Consider the following 16,332-nt stretch of genomic DNA (forward strand, 5'->3'; position numbering starts at 1 on the left):
ACGCTTCGTCCCATTAATTCTTTACGGATTGAAACACCTTGGTGCCACAACTGTCCGCTGCCGGTCTATTTTTTTGCACCCACAGAGCTAGCAGATATAGAAAGGAGGAGGAAGGAAAATTACAGAGGGAGCGTCACAGAAAGAGAAGGCAATATGTAAATAACTAAAATCCCTTTTTGTGACATGCAATAAATCAAAGCTTTTATAGGATGACATAAAAATGTACTGTTTCAAAGAGCAAAGAGGGTGTAGGGAGTTTGTCATGAAGCAGTGTTGATCTCAGGACGCAGGGAGTTGGACAGAAGGAGAAATGGGGACATGAATGCATTAAGGAAAAGGGAGCTGATACGTAAAATGAGATCTGGATGAAGGAGAGAGAAGAAGAGGAGATAGTGTCAGTGAGAGAAGGAGAGAGAGAGAGAGCTAGAGATGGAAGGGGTGAGTTAGCGAGAGAGAATGTCATGAATTCTGATAAGGTGCAACGTGGACTGAAGTCAAAGTCAAAGTGAAGAAAATTAGATGTCAGAAACCTGCCAAACAGAGTAAAATTAGCAGTGATTTTCAAATTCTATCTATCTACAGATTAACAGACAAATAGGTGATAAGAGATAGGCAGCACACATGCTGTTAAGTTTGAGTCTTTTTTTGTAGTAGTGTAAACTTAACATTGTTGGGCTTATTGTCAGTTTATATAAGAAAAGTCCAGAGATTTAAAACACAGTTTTAACTACTGAGAGAATGCAACAAATATACATACATACATTCACATATTTCTGAAAAACTAAATAATGCATGTGATAGAAGTTTGTTTCTGCACAATAAGACATTTTCTCCAAGATACTGTATGTTCAGAAAATTAGTGATGCTTGATATCTTGACTGATTGGACTCCCATCATTTGCAATATTTACTTGACTACAACACCCCAATTACATTATTATAACACTTACTGTGTCGCTATTACATTCCTATCAGACGAAATATATATATTTCCTAGGAAACAAACTGTATTAGAAACACAAGGACATGCCGTTATTACAGTACAATTACTTCTAGGTAAAGCTCATGGTAATCTTTCTTTTCTATGTTTTCAGCAAAAAAAGAGCAATCAGTGTTCATCCAGATTTGAAGTAGTTTATGTAGTAGTATTTCATGTCCTTGTAAGATGAGTAGGAACAGTTATTTTGCTGACATACATGGGCAGTTTCAGGTGTTGGTAGATTTGTTTGTTTCTCACTGCTGTGGTTTTGATCGCCTGCCTCCACCTAATTGCTGTTATGTGTAGTTTGCTGGCACACGTGATTGACAGTTGTGAAATTGCTAAAAAAAGAAACAACAATTGATTATTATTCATTTCTAACTGATGCTGATGGACAGGATTTTTTTAAATTTTTAAATAACAAAAGCCTAAAGCCCCGCTAACGGATCTGTGAGGCTGTCCCACGCATGGAGCTAAATGCTAACAACATTATGCTAACATGCGCATAACGATAATGCTAACATGCTGATGTTAGCATTGAGGCTGATGACTTAGTTTTGTAGGTATTTGGTGTTGTAGTAGATACTGTAGGCTAGAACGTCTAGGATTGCCATGAATGAAATTCCATGGCAATCCATTTGATAGTGGGTAAGATATTTCAGTCTGGAACACAGGGGTGAACCAACTGTCCGACACTCCCGTTGCTAGAGCTGCTAGCATGGCTGAAATATTATTATAAATATAATAACATAATATTATAATATGATTGACCACAAAAAGTTATTCAGATTTTTCTGAATTCTGATGAGAAATGAAATTGTTTAATCTTCTAATTTACGGTTATTATTGAAGAAGAAATTGCAGGAGTCTACATAATTCCATTTAAAGCCCTAAACTGCTCCTACTATTCTCCGTACAGGTTAGAATTGATCCCATTTTTGTAAGGAATTATGCCTATTCTTTTCTGAATTTGACAAGGGGATTGAGAGAGCTGTGTGAGGATTTAACAGTATTCTATAAAATAAGGCTCATTCTGAGTTTTAACACAACACATTGTATTTTAATAGCAGTAATTATCTGTATTAAACCATTACAACAGCTGCTTGAGCACTCACTGGTAACAGCCAAGTATGTGTTGGTCTGAACTTCTCCTGCAGAATTTCTGGCAAAGCACTGGAACATCCCGGTGTCATCGGGGAGGAGGCCATTGACCTGAAGGCTGCCTCCCACCAGCACCCTGTACCTGGGCATCTTCACTGGGTTGATGGGCAAAGCATCCTTGTACCACACAATGTCTGGCTGGGGCACTCCTGCAGAGGGTGAGTGAGAGTGGGTTGACAGACAGCAAGTCATGCTTCATTTTTCCATTGCATTCTTCAGTTTGAAATCACATAAATAATTTTTTTTCTTCAGTAAATTGTTGAATGAAGTTGTTTTATGACAGGGATTACTAATCATACTCATGACATTCTTGTACTAAAATGCACACATATTCATACACACTGATCACCTCGTGCCTGACAGGGAATGTCCACCACCTTCTCCATCTCAGCTGTGATGTGTTTTTCTGGTTCCTTAATAAACTGTGGTGGTTCTGAGGGACAAAGAGGTAAGGAAAGACAGAATGACACATTGATAAAATAAGACGCACGTTTTCAAACCTGTAGCTGTAATCATCCCAGCTCACAAAGTACCTTTGTGTTACCGTACGAGAAAAAAATATATATTTATATTCATATTTCTTTTCTTTATATTCATATATATATGATAACACTAGAGAATAAAGATATTGAACTATACATATATTTGCTTTAAAATGCATTGCTCATGGAGATAAACTACTCATAGAGCAGCTGACAATAATGTGATTATACAGTATTTTGGTTACAGAAATCAGTAACTGTTATACCATTACAGTTTTAAATGTATCTTTCAAACTCATGGGGGGAAGGAAGGCTCAGTTAGCTGTATGAAGGGAAAAGTGCACCACACCTTGTCCTTTGAATCACATTAGAACCTTGAAAACATCAAAGTGTTTCAGTGGGGTGGAATGAAAGCGACTCAAGCAATGCTATTAAACAGTTTCTTGAGGCCAGCCATTAGCTTTCTCCCTTTTAAATCAATAACACTTTCCCCTCACTGCCTCATGACTTTACAGCTATAGCTTTGCCAGCTTCATATAGTGAGACTGGTCATATTTTTATCAATTTTATACCAGCTCTTTTGTTTGAACTTGAAGCAGACCTAAATGCTAATTTTCCTCCCACATATTTGCCTGATGTATGTAGGTGGATGGAATATATTCCAATATGTATATTCCAATATATATATATATATATATTCATATATGTATGTGAATCTTAAGGACAAGAAGCAGAGCACAAACATTGACGTACTTTAAGTGCTGCAAATATCAAAACACAAACAAAATATGGGGTGAAAGGAATGATGAGCCTATTTTGACTTAGCAGCGCCAAAGATACTGATGCTTTCCCATCAAGTCATTTTGATGTGGATTTGGAGCAAATTTCCTTAATGTTTGTTCTTTCACTCTTTTTTTTAAAGATTATATTTGGGGCTGTTTGGCCTTTAACGGATAGGAAAGCTGAAGACAGGAAAGAGAGGGGGATGACGTGCAGCAAAGGGCCACGGGTTAGAAATGAACCCAGGCCGCTGCGGTAAGGACTGAGCTTTAGTACATGGGGTGCACGCTCAAACCAGGTGAGTTACCAGGGCGCCCCTGTTCTTTCACTCTTATATGTTTTTCTGTCCTCAGGGTCCAATGTCAAAAATAGTACTTGCAATGCAGTGTTTAATTTGCCCTTGTGCATCCTGTTAAAAATCTAATGTCCTTAGAAGCAAAAAAAAAACACTGCCTTAAAATTATATATTATTATTTTCCACTTTCAGTCCTGATCATCACTACCAAATATTCATACATGTTCACAACTTTAACCCTTTAAATGCCAGTTTGTTTACATAATGCCACTGTTTGTAAGACGGTGTTTAATTATCCTCAATACCAAAAGTCATCTTTTAATTCTTACCTAGTACATGCAGATAAGCCCCAGCACTGACTGAGGGCACACTGCTGCTGCGGAGAATGGCCTCACACTCATAGAAGCCGGCATCGCTCACCACGGGACTGAGGATGGTCAGCCTGCGGTTAAAGTCGCTCAACCCGCTGGTCACCAACACACCGTTCTTACGCCATGAGATACTCAGCTTGATAAGAGGCCTAGAGTGAAAAGTAGAGTTTCAGATGTGTGAAAAATCTATTTTGGTTCTGCCACACTGGCCCAATGTGGCACATATCCATCATTGGGTATTGAAATCTAAAAAATGTCTGTTTGTGGGCTGAGATTGTCAATTAAAACTGAAATTTCATAAATCAAGGGACCCTGCTACGCCCTGCAGTGCCCTGCTATGCCATGAACTACTACAACTACTATTTCTAGTCATAGTTCCATTATCTTTATTGTTACTATCATTGCTACTGTTCATCACACCCCCAACCGGCACCGTCAGACACCGCCTACCAAGATCCTGGGTCTGTCCGAGGTTTCTCCCTAAAAGGGAGTTTCCTCTCGCCACTGTCACACTAAATGCATCCTCTTGGGGGAATTACTGGAATTGTTGGGTTTTTGTAAATTATAGAGTGTGGTCTAGACCTACTCTATCTGTAAAGTGTCTTGAGATAACTCTTGTTATGATTTGATACTATAAATAAAATTGAATTGAATTGAAATTAGTGGAGTAGTCTGCTTTGATACTACATATTCCAAGAATACTTGTGTCTACAAAAACATGCAAAACAAGATAAATGTATTGGAATCAAGTACAATTATCATTCAAAACACATAGAATGTTTAACTTATTTTACAAAAAAAAAATTTTTTAACAAACATTACTTAAGATGGGTATTTGTGCAGTGTATGTATGAATTACAAACTTATCAGCATTATGATTTACCAACTTCTGACAAATACAAATTTGAAACATATGCACCAGGTGTATGCACAGTGGATTAAAGAGTAATTTCTCCCAAATTACAAATAAATCAATAAATGGTCTCCCTTTCTACTAGTTGTATCTAGCCCTGTGGAGAGTTGGGGTTTTATTTGCCCAGGTTTTGTGGAATTGGTCTTTGACCTAATACACAGCAGTGGGGCTAACAGCAATACGAAACATTTTTTGAAAAATCTCTTTCCAGAATCACTGTTGTTAGATAATCCATAGAAAATTTTCATCGCAATTACAATTTTACTGAAAAGACTGTCCCTATGAAATCTCCTGTTCTGAGTTATCCTCAATGATTTGAGTGAACTGACCCATTGACAAACTGATCTATGACCCTGCAGGGACAGGATGTTTACCTGGCGTTGGCAACACACTCCATTGTGACCTCCGAGGTGCCTGTAACCACGCTAGTGTTCCTGGGAGGGATGATGATGGTGGGTGCAATAGGGTCTGCTGGACCTCCCACATCTAGACAAACAGACAAACAGGTCGCCACACACACAGACCAACAAAAACACACACACATGGAGAGGTTAAGCAGAGAGCAATGATCTAGATAGATAAATTGAACTAGATATGTTTATTACAGACAGAATGTGGCGAGTCCTCTGGACAGGAGGTGTCCTATATATTTATTTTTCACCCAGTGCACTCTGTGGGTGCTCATCGATGTGACATATTGAAACTGACCAATGCACAGTGTATCCAAGTTGTGACAGGGAGATGTGCCGAATAGGACGAGACAGTGCACTGACTGTGTATAATAAGATGTCTGGAGAACCAGAAACAGGGATAGAAAAATACTGCCTGACAAACACAAAGATGAATGGGTGAATAGGCTGCTGTGTGTATTAGTGCACATTTACACACTTTTTCATATGTGTATAAAACTCTGCATGTGCAAAAAAGTTTATGTCTGTTTGATTGTGTGTGTGTTTGTGTGTGTGTGTTGTGAGCAACGGAGACAGACAGCCCATGGCAGTGAGAGCACAGTGTGTGTGTGTGCCGCTTGAGATGTGTCATATCTGTGATAAACTCACACTGATCCGTCAATCCCATCATGCCCTGAGAGTGTGCTTGTGGCTGCACATGTCAGATGTAGCTACAGGGGCTGTCATGACTCCATTTTACCAATCTTGGGTCATTAAATGCTGTACACAGGCCATGTGTAACCCCCCTCCCACACACACACACACACACACACACACACACACACACACACACACACACACCTTAAACCACGGCAGGGTGAGATGTGCACTTAAAGAAGATGTTATAGTTTAACATTCGTCTTGCTAAGGTTAAAATCAAGTTTTTAAACTTCGTCCTAGGGCTGGGCAATATATCAATATTATATCGATATCGTGATATGAGACTAGATATCGTCTTAGATTTTGGATATCGTAATATGGTGATATGACATAAGTGTTGTCTTTTAATGATTTTAAAGACTGCATTACAGTAAAGTGATGTACTTTTCTGAACATACCAGACTGTTCTAGCTGTTCTATTATTTGCCTTTTCCCCACTTAGATATTATGTCCACATTACTGATGATTATTTATCTAAAATCTAAGTGTGAAGATATTTTGTTAGAGCACCAATTGTCAACCCTAGAATATCGGTGCACTATTGATATTGAGGTATTTGGTCAAGAATATCGTGATATCTGATTTTCTCCATATCGCCCAGCCCTACTTCGTCCTGAGTATGGAAACTGTAACATGAGTAACGCTCGTCTCCTTAGAGTTCTCCTTGACCTTCGCTCTCACCAAGTCTTAGGCAAGTACTGTCGGAGCCAGGACAGCTCATGGGAAAAGCATCGTCAGAGATGTCGCTGCAGGAACAGCTGCTGTAGCAGATACCGACAGATACACGTGCGCGTACAGTAAAATGCAGGCACTCACTCATACACACACACAACTCTCAGTGTTGGCTCTCCCAGCAGCCTGTACATCATTGTGTGTATGTGTGGGTGTGTGTTTGTGTGTGCATATGTGGCATGATTCCCTGAGACCTGCCAAGTTGAGACCTCCCGCTGGGCTCTCGAGCCAACCTGACTCAAAGAGTGTGTGTGTGTTCTAGCACTTATGTACGTATAATCAACTCTGCGACTGTTCTCCATATATACCCCAGACTATTTCTGCTCCCTTGTGTTGTCAACTGTAATATCTTACCCTCACCCATCTCATTCACTTCCATACTGAACTCCAGTCTACCATGTTATAAGATGCTGTCTGTTAGGTTTCCTCTTATAAATCACTCTGCTGAGCTGAAGCCAACTGAATTGGTTTGGTTTGTGTATCTTGCTTTTTGTGTTGTGGCAGCTAAGGATGCTTGTGAATATTAAGAACTACTTGGCAGTAGAACAGTCTGTCTGTGTCCTTGTCCCCGTAGCTTTCTCTTCCTGTGTGTGTATATCTGCAAAAATGTGTAAATATGGCTACAGATACACTGTATCTTCCTTTACTTGAGTAAGAGTAGCAATACAACAATGTAAAAAAAAACAAAAAAAAAATAACTAAGTACAAGTATTGTACACATTTTAGGTACTTGTACTTTACTTGAGTATTTCCATTTCATACTACTTCACTACACTTTTTAGAGGAAAATGTACTTTTTATTCCACTACATTTACAAGTTACTTTAAAAGACTTTATAGTCAAACATATGGTGAGTTTATAAAATATGATGCAATGTTATACATTAAAGTACTAAATATAAATATAAATATAGTACTTGAGCTGAATGTGCATTTCACAATTGATGTTGCAAAATCTTACAGTGCATCCACACTTGTCACCAGTCCTGGCATAATCGGTTGATACAGTATGTGTGTATACAGTATGTGGTTACTCACTCTCTACTGACAAGGTGATGGGCTGGCTGGTCTTGTTCTCTCCGTTCTTGTCATTTACTGCTTGGACGTAGTAGCGCCCGGCATCTGGTGCCACTGTAGACAGTATAACCAGTGTGTTGTCCAGGGTGATAGCACTAAGGAGGGAACAAGACAAGTAGATGACATGTTAGACATGTTATTTTAAGACATTTTGAATATAGAAGATAATGGGGAGGACAAGTCAAGATAGGTGTTAGGAATCCATCCCTACTACAATGTAAAAACGTTTCTTGTGATCTTTCAAAATCGAGAAGTTCAGAGAAAGCTTCTTAGAAAAAAAACAACAATATATTTTCAGCCTTCAAAGGTAGCGTTGGACTGCCTAATTAGAGCTTAATATGTTTGGAGTCTGGTTGTGTGTCTACACTTGATCCCAAAGCTGAAAAGGGCATTAAACATTTGAACATTTTAATTACACTGTTCAAGCTGCATTAGGTATATCGATTTACAATGTGTAAACAGTGTGTTGGTGCTGACTGAGCAAGGCAAAATTATTGACAACCTCCCTTGTTCATACTTCTCCTTACGGTCCGCTCTGAAATATGATAGCCCTGCGTAATAACCCTGGGCTTTTAATTGGCTATTTGTACCCCTCTGCTTCCTGTGGCCTGCATTTGGCAGCCAACCACTTTTGGCAGCAAACAATAGCGTCTTACTTGCCGGCTGCAGAAATGATGGCTGAATAAATAAACACTAATCCCTTTTTCAGCAGATGTGCTATAGAGGCTAATACCTGGTTTCTTGTTGTCTCTATCAAGTCCTCTCTTGGACTTTCACTTTCAGTGTAGCAACCAGTGAGGGAGAAATCTTCTTATTCTCTGCCGCCTGATGTTACAGCCCCCTGACTATGTTTACAATCAATATTTTCTTATTATCGGTGTCTGTTCAACAATCTGGCAGTAGATAGCCCGTTCCAACTGGGCGCCTTCCGCCACATACATCTTTTCCTCTGGCCTTATCCCTCTATCTACTGTTCCATTCTACCCCCACTCGCTCCTTCACTCCATCCATTCCACCAGGCGCTGAAGGTGGCAATGTGAGGAAGCGATATCTGGTTATCTACCCTGACAGACACACAACTACCAAACCACATTTGGGAACAAACTCATTTACACAGCAGCTGAAATGTATTCATAAACAAAAAAATATCCACATTTGTGACACACTTGAAGACACAGGCATGGTTACACAAAAGTAAAAAAAAATAATAATAACAGCAGGAAACAAAACAGAGTTTCAGTCACAGACCAGTTGGGAAGCTCGGTCTTTCAGAAAAATACTACCATCAGAGAAACAAATCAATATCATTCAAATGGTTGTGGCTCCTACCCACCTTCTCTACTCTGTGACATTGTTTGAGTTTCTCTTTGACGTTTAAGTTCCCAGAGATATTGGCAGCGCAAAATCGGTAATAACAGCCACATTAGTAATCAATAACAGACAAAAAGTATTTGATCCCTTGCAAGTAACGGCTTTTTCTATAGAAGAACTGTAATTCTCGCTGCTTATAAAACTATAACCCGTTGTGTACATTTCAGCCATGTTCCATGTTTCACAGTTGACGACCTCCTCTTTTTCTCCTCCTCCAATCTAACCGACTCCACTTCTCCATCCACTTGTTGCTCCATCCTAACCTTCATCTCATCAGTGGGGGAACTGAATACCTGCTGTGCCTTATTGAAAGAGCAAGAGAGCTGATGAGAAAATTTCAAACAGGGATAAAAATCTCACAAGCACAGACAATATATATAGATGTGCACAACATACAACACCTTCTCAAACTCTCATTGTAGCTCCAGAGAGGCATGTAGAAAAAGCATTGGCCACGGCACAGAGAGTGATATGCTGTGTATGCTGCATATAGCTACCTATAGCTAGCATTTACAGTGTGATGACTTATGAGATCCATCTCCGGACATTTCTCAAAGCAGTCCCAGTCACTGGGCTCATTTGGGATTCCCTGTTCATGCTGAGTCTTCCTAAAGGGATTGGCAGGCCTCAATGGCTGCAGCTTATGATCTGCGGTAAATATTTAATGCTAGCTTGCTGGAGTGGTGACATCCTTGACGCACAGCTATGAATTATGGATCCCTTCAGGGATATGGGCCAAACAGAGGTGTCCAAAGCGCTGAATGAATCCCAGGTGATTTCACAGGACCTTTTCTAAAACGGGGACACAATCCAGAGCTTAACTTCTTTACCTGTCGCTTAAGAAACTCTTGAAGATGATTATACAGGGTAGTGCTGCTAAGTTGTAGGAGGCAGAGTTTTAGATTACCTGGAGGAAACCTAAAAGCCTGTTCTCTCTGTGATAATGTCCAGCATCGTATGAGGTGATCTTACAAACTCCTTCTCTTTTCTTAATTTAATTTTCTCCAAAGACTACTTCTACTACTCAATAAGCCGCTCCAAGCACTGGACGAAAATAAGTTTCAACTAATATAATAAGAGCAAGTTCAGTTTTAATCAATAAAAGTGGGAGCAAGAGACAATTTTTCACCCAGCTAGTTGATTTTAATGTGCTTCCACGCTGAGCATTCTCCCCCTCAGCCTGTAATCAGGGCTGCTGCAGCATACAAGACTTTGTTACTCTGAATGACTTTGAAAGAGCGTGTTCAGCAGGTCTAACCACTCTGTGTGTCGTTGGTCCACAGGGAACAAAGACCACATGATACAGGAAGAAATTAAAAGTTAGCCAATTATCCTGAATGGCTTTACGTGTATATCAAGGGACCACGAAGAGGAAGATAAGACTAGAAGAGTTAATCAAAGTTTTTTGACCAGGTTCCTGATGTAATTTCTTGTTTAAGCATGATGCTTATTTTTTTTATATATATCTCATTATCTCTCTGAATGCATTATGGTCATCCTTACTCCCTGGTCTCTCAGTGGTGTGTGAGCAGCTGTCTGAGGCTTGCTTGTAACGAAGGCTTACCACGTATCCGGCACGGTGCAGGGATTTATCAAGCCACAGAGCTGAGAAATTAGGACAAATCAGATATGTGTGAACATGCCTCTGTCTGTTTTTTATGTTTATTCCTGCATCTTTGAATGCTTGCTCTTTTGTATTCCAACCCAATTTCTTTGGCCATTTATTGTTCTCCAGAAAGTGCTACAGTCCACAAGAGAGCCTGGCAGGATGGACAGCTGCTCAGAAACATCTTGGCCAACTGTGCAGCTTTATGTGCATCCCAGTTTTGCTTTCAGCAAGAAGCAGTACTGGTCTCATATGCAATTACTTTCTTGTGGATCAATTTATTTATGTTTAGCGACAAGGGTGGATTTTCAATAACTGCCAGCCTGATAATAATTCAGAAGCACTTTAATCAATAATGATGATGAGGATTAATTTGATTGAAATAGAAAGATAGAAATGTAATGTTCCATCGACCACTAGCTGCTTCCCTTCTTTAATGTTTATTATTACTAATAAATTACATTACAAGGAAATTATAAATAAAGGTATAAATAAACAATGATCCAGGGCTGCTGTCTTTAAGAACACATCATCCCTGAAGTCTACATTTTGAACAACTAGCTTAAGAGCATATCTTTGTATCTAGTTCAACCAGTGAACAGCTGTGCCTGTTCTAACACACACACACACACACACACACACACACACACACACACACACACACACACACACACACACACACACTCTCGGGAGTGTTTTGGCATCTGTCCCTCTCCGCGGGGGCCATGAGAAATCAAGTAAATAATCAACAGCTTAATCAATAATGAAAATAATTGTAAGTTGAAGCCCTTATCTTTACATCCATGGATACATATGAAAGTTTGATATTGCTCCCAGTATATTACCTGGGTTTTGGTACAGTGACCAAAACTTTTTTTCAATACTTTTGTTTGGGGAATACAAAAATGTATCCCATAGGAATGCTTACACAACACTTATATACAGTTACAAATATTTGTAACTGAACCTGTTTTTTTATTAACAAAATTTGCCCAGCTGCTCATCAGTGGTAAATGTACCTTTGTCTAAATAAAATATAGTCTACAGAAATGTTTCCTAATCTAGATCAGAAAAAAAATCTGATCATAGATTAAGTAAGCAAGCCAGCATCTGATCAAGCAGCTAGCATATGCATTTTGGTTGGTACTCAAAAACTATTTAGGTTCAAACTATTGGGGTTCACATTCATGTAGTGCTGAAACTATTTTCTTTTAGTTGATAAAACTGCATTATCTAAAGCTCTGCCTTTGTCTATAATTGCATACTGAATATCTTTGGGTTTTGGACTGTAGGTCGGACAAAACAAGCAATTTTAAAATGTGTCCTTGGGTCTGGGGAGAGTTAATAAAAAAAAAATATCAACAAACGAGTTGCAGAAGGTCTACATTCATGCATTCATTCATTCCTACATCCATGTGCATGATGGTGTTGTTCTCTGTTGTTAGAGCTGCTTCTCCTTGACTTCCCTTCCCTTGTGACCTGCAGATTGTTGGGTTCTTGACTAATGCTGGGCAGCTGGTCATAGGAAAATGCAGAGAAAGGACCTGGCTATTTACTGGCCCTCGTAACTAATGGGGAATCTATAGCAGACTGACAGGACCCGGACATCACAGGTAGGGGCCATTAATTGATCAGTAGCTACAGCAGATTACTCAAAGAGAATTGCATGTGTGTTTGTCAGGGATGTCCTCCCACTGACTCCTCCAGGTCAGGCTCCTCTGTGTTCTGTCTTAATGGACAACCTCTACAAGGTTGTTTTCAGTGTAACACAGATAAATCCATGCCCAAGTGTCAATGGAAAGTTTCTGCGAGAGAAAGCCAGGTAGTGGGCAGTAAGTTGTTAAAATAGTGAGTGGACAGGCTTGCTATATCCAGCGGCAGACTCACCTTCTAGCCAGCAGCCCTGCAATTCCTGGCAAATGTGTTTACTGAAGGAGCCTCTGATTATACACCACATTAAGTCTAAAAAATAACACAACAAATCACTGCAGCTGAATGGAAAAGACCCTGCCAAATGCATTCCTATTCAACAAGGTTAGTGGCTGTTAGTGTTAAATGTTGAATGTTAAATTCCTTTTCTACTTGCATCCTGCTCTACATCACAACACAACAAAGATGTGAGGACCCAGGTTGAACCGATCCATTGCAGCTTGGAATCAGACCAATGTCTAGCTGCACATATCAGCATATAGTCAAACAAGGACACACTTTCTTGATCCTGGACAGTGAACAAGAGTCTGAGTGAGGAACGCTACAAAAAGTGAATCTGTAACTTTATGGGTATACCGTGAGAGACAGCACAGGAGCCTTTGCCTACGCCAAAAACAACAGCTGCAGAGGCCACATGGCAAAGAGAGAGCAGTCACAGTGCCACAGTAAGACGCTGCCTTGCCAGGGGGGAAACTGGCAGCAGGAAAGCAAAAATGCAGTATTCACTAAGTTTCTGTGGGTTTCCTTTGCACATGCAGAGCCTGGGTGGTGTGCTGTGTTTACACTACACTACGTATGAGTTTATATGCATCCGTGACCCTGAGAGCTAGGACATTGTCAACATGCTGATGTTCAGCAGGTATAATGTATTCCATCTAGGGCTGCAGCTGCCGATTATTTTAGTAATCGAGTATTCTACCGATTATTCCATCGATTAATCGAGTAATCAGATAAGAAATACTTTTATTTTATTGAAGAGCAATAATATACAATAGTTTGGTTTAATTTTCGGAAAAAACTACCTTTTTATTGCCTACATTGCTTACAATATCATCTCTCAAAAACTAAACATATTAAGTACTGAGGCATACATTAAACATATACATAAACATTACCTGAAGTTGTGCAACTTAACTTTCAGAACTACAAGTTTCAACCTGAGACTGATCTGTATATAGACCTATATGTAAATATTAGTTATATTCAACCTATTTTCATTTATATATTTGATTACAATGTCACACAGCTCTGTTACACTTGCGCTAGTAGCTCGCTGATCAGCTGTTTCTCCGTGAAGAGAGAGAGTGAGAGAAAATGGGGCGCAACAATCAGCTGTTTTTCCGGCTCTTCAGATCAAATTGTGGTCACCACCACGTATTTTCTTGTCTTTGTTTTTGGTAGTTGTGGTGTTTGGTCCTCTTCGTGGAATGGATGATTAAGTTAGACTTGATGTTTTCAGTTGAGATGCTGAAGCACTGACGTCGTGCTATTATTGTGGTGAGCTAGTTCCATTTTGCAGTAGACACACTGTACAGAGTTTTCGTTTTAATTACGTTTGAACTGATTCCAAACTTTGGACACTTTCTGTCGTTTTCTCCTCCTCTTTCTTAATTTTGTAATCAGTCTTCATGGCATGTGTCGCCAACAGCGCACAGCGTCTGCCCGGTGTGCGACAGTAATAATCCTCCGTGCGGAAACACCGTAAGCGATACGACGTTGGTAACATTAATTAATCAAAGCTTTGAGGCAAATCATTTTTGCATGGAGGATTTTTAGTAATCAAATGATTTGAGTTATTCGAGGAATCGTTTCAGCCCTAATTCCATCTTCACCATCTTAGTTTAACATGTTAGCATAATTTGCACAAACATAAAGTACATCTAAGGCGGATTAGTTTTGCAGGTATTTAGTCGTGAGCTAAATTTAAATTTGGACCTGATAATGGTGCTATATGGATAGTTAAGGGATCAGCTGAATGTCAGTATTTTATAAAAATCCATCTAATACTTTTGAAGACTTTTATCAAAACCCCAAATGTCAACCTCATGGTGGTGCTCTAAAAAAGTTAAGGGATCACCAAAATCAGCAGGTTTCATCCTCTGTGGACCATGGAAGTCTGTACAAAACTTTATGGCAATTCATTACTGTAGATAATTGTTGAGATATTTCGGCCTGAACTAAAGAGGTGGAATGACTGATCATCCGACACTGAATGCATACAAGTATACTGGTTATGATAAGGTTTTTGGAATATAAAATAAATCTAGGAAAATAAATAAATCTAGATACATCTTTATCCATGTTATGGATATGCAAGCTGAAGTACCAGGAAACCAGCATACTGGGTGATAGAAACACCTTATTCAGGTTTCTGATCATTCTCTGCCATGTGCGTCATCAACTAATGTCGGTAGTATTTAGTCAGTAAAGATCTGACTTCAGTAATGCAGTTCATACATTGTATTGTTTTCCATTACCGGTTATCAGATGGAAAAGCTAAAGAGTATAGGCAACCAGAAACCAAACTGTGTTCATTCTCAACTGTTACGTAAAATACAATATAAATACGTAAGCTGAGATGGTCTGAGATGTTGAGGACTCAAGACACACCTGTTCCCACAGAAAGCTGGATAATGTCATGACAAGGTAAACAGGGTGATGATTAACCAGGTTTCTCGTGCTCCACGTACAGCCATATCCCACACATGTTTAAAACCAAGACACTAACGTGCAACATATTGATTTCCATCCTGAGATCCTCGCCACTGAAAACTAAGAGACTGTCTTCCATGTCCCTTAAACAAACTCCTTAGGTACTTAAAGGATTTGCATTTGATAAATGGATACAATACTTGATTTGAATAAATACTATCAAACCCAAATCCCAGTATTTTGCAAATGTTTGCAGCGTCGATAATACGTACTGCATATTTGAGGTGTCTACTTGTGATCATTTCACCTGAGATGTTATTTGCTTAGTGTGCTTAGACACAGTTCACCTCACAGCCTTTGCCACCTTTCTACTGCAAAAAAAAAAAAAAAGAATCAGATAAGGTCAAGACAAGACATGAATACACTCTCCTACTGTGTGATGCAATTTAAAAAAGCAACTGACAGCATTTCCACACAGTTCAGGCCAAACCGATTGCAAAGTGAATGTAAACACAAAGACAAACACAAATAATGTAGTTCAAGTACAGCAGCCAGCAGAGGAAGCGTACATTTGATTAGCTGTTGGTTGGAGGTGATTACCATAGTAATTCTGGGTCTGGCTGTTTTTTCCCTCTCTCCTCTATTGCCGAGGTGTGATTAAGCAAAGCATAGAGAGAAGAAGCAAGACGACCCCCTGGAGAGTCTGCAAATTGAAGTTATGACACCTGAGGAGGGATAGCAGGAGCAAGGGACAATGAGGGGAGATGGGGAGAAAAGGGCGTAAAACGCGCAGAGTAGTTATGTAAAAGAGTTATTTTAAATATAAGAGAAAATGGTCACCATGGTTGCAGTCCATTGCTTCTTTTTTCTAATCCTCTTCCTCCCTTCACTGCTATTCTACATTGTAACTTGGCACGCAACGTATCTTGCAGATGGAACTATCAGACTCGACGAGAAGTATTATACAAAGAAGCCCATGTGACAATGTTTAGAGATCCCACACAGCTGGAACTGACTCTGGAGAGCACTAGTCCTCGAAAAAAGCCTTTATCAAGGTAACATTTCGGCGTAGAATCTCTATTTGGAGCTGCCCCAG

The 16,332-nt window shown here is 39.5% G+C and overlaps 1 protein-coding gene across 6 annotated transcripts in view; it reads right to left on the reverse strand.

The window, feature by feature from the left end:
* sdk2b (sidekick cell adhesion molecule 2b) overlaps positions 1 to 16,332 on the reverse strand; it is a 281,528-nt gene that overhangs the window by 46,974 nt on the left and 218,222 nt on the right. For all 6 annotated transcript variants that reach the window (XM_078279512.1, XM_078279509.1, XM_078279514.1 and 3 more), the window contains exons 5-9: positions 7,859 to 7,992; positions 5,355 to 5,466; positions 4,026 to 4,216; positions 2,489 to 2,572; positions 2,094 to 2,288 (exon numbers count right to left, since the gene is read on the reverse strand). In XM_078279512.1, the coding sequence (XP_078135638.1) occupies positions 2,094 to 2,288; positions 2,489 to 2,572; positions 4,026 to 4,216; positions 5,355 to 5,466; positions 7,859 to 7,992 (716 nt within the window). The remainder of the gene's footprint in view (positions 1 to 2,093; positions 2,289 to 2,488; positions 2,573 to 4,025; positions 4,217 to 5,354; positions 5,467 to 7,858; positions 7,993 to 16,332) is intronic.

The sequence above is a fragment of the Sander vitreus genome, chromosome 21 (genome assembly GCF_031162955.1).
Source record: "Sander vitreus isolate 19-12246 chromosome 21, sanVit1, whole genome shotgun sequence".
In the NCBI taxonomy this organism is placed as follows: Eukaryota; Metazoa; Chordata; class Actinopteri; order Perciformes; family Percidae; genus Sander; species Sander vitreus.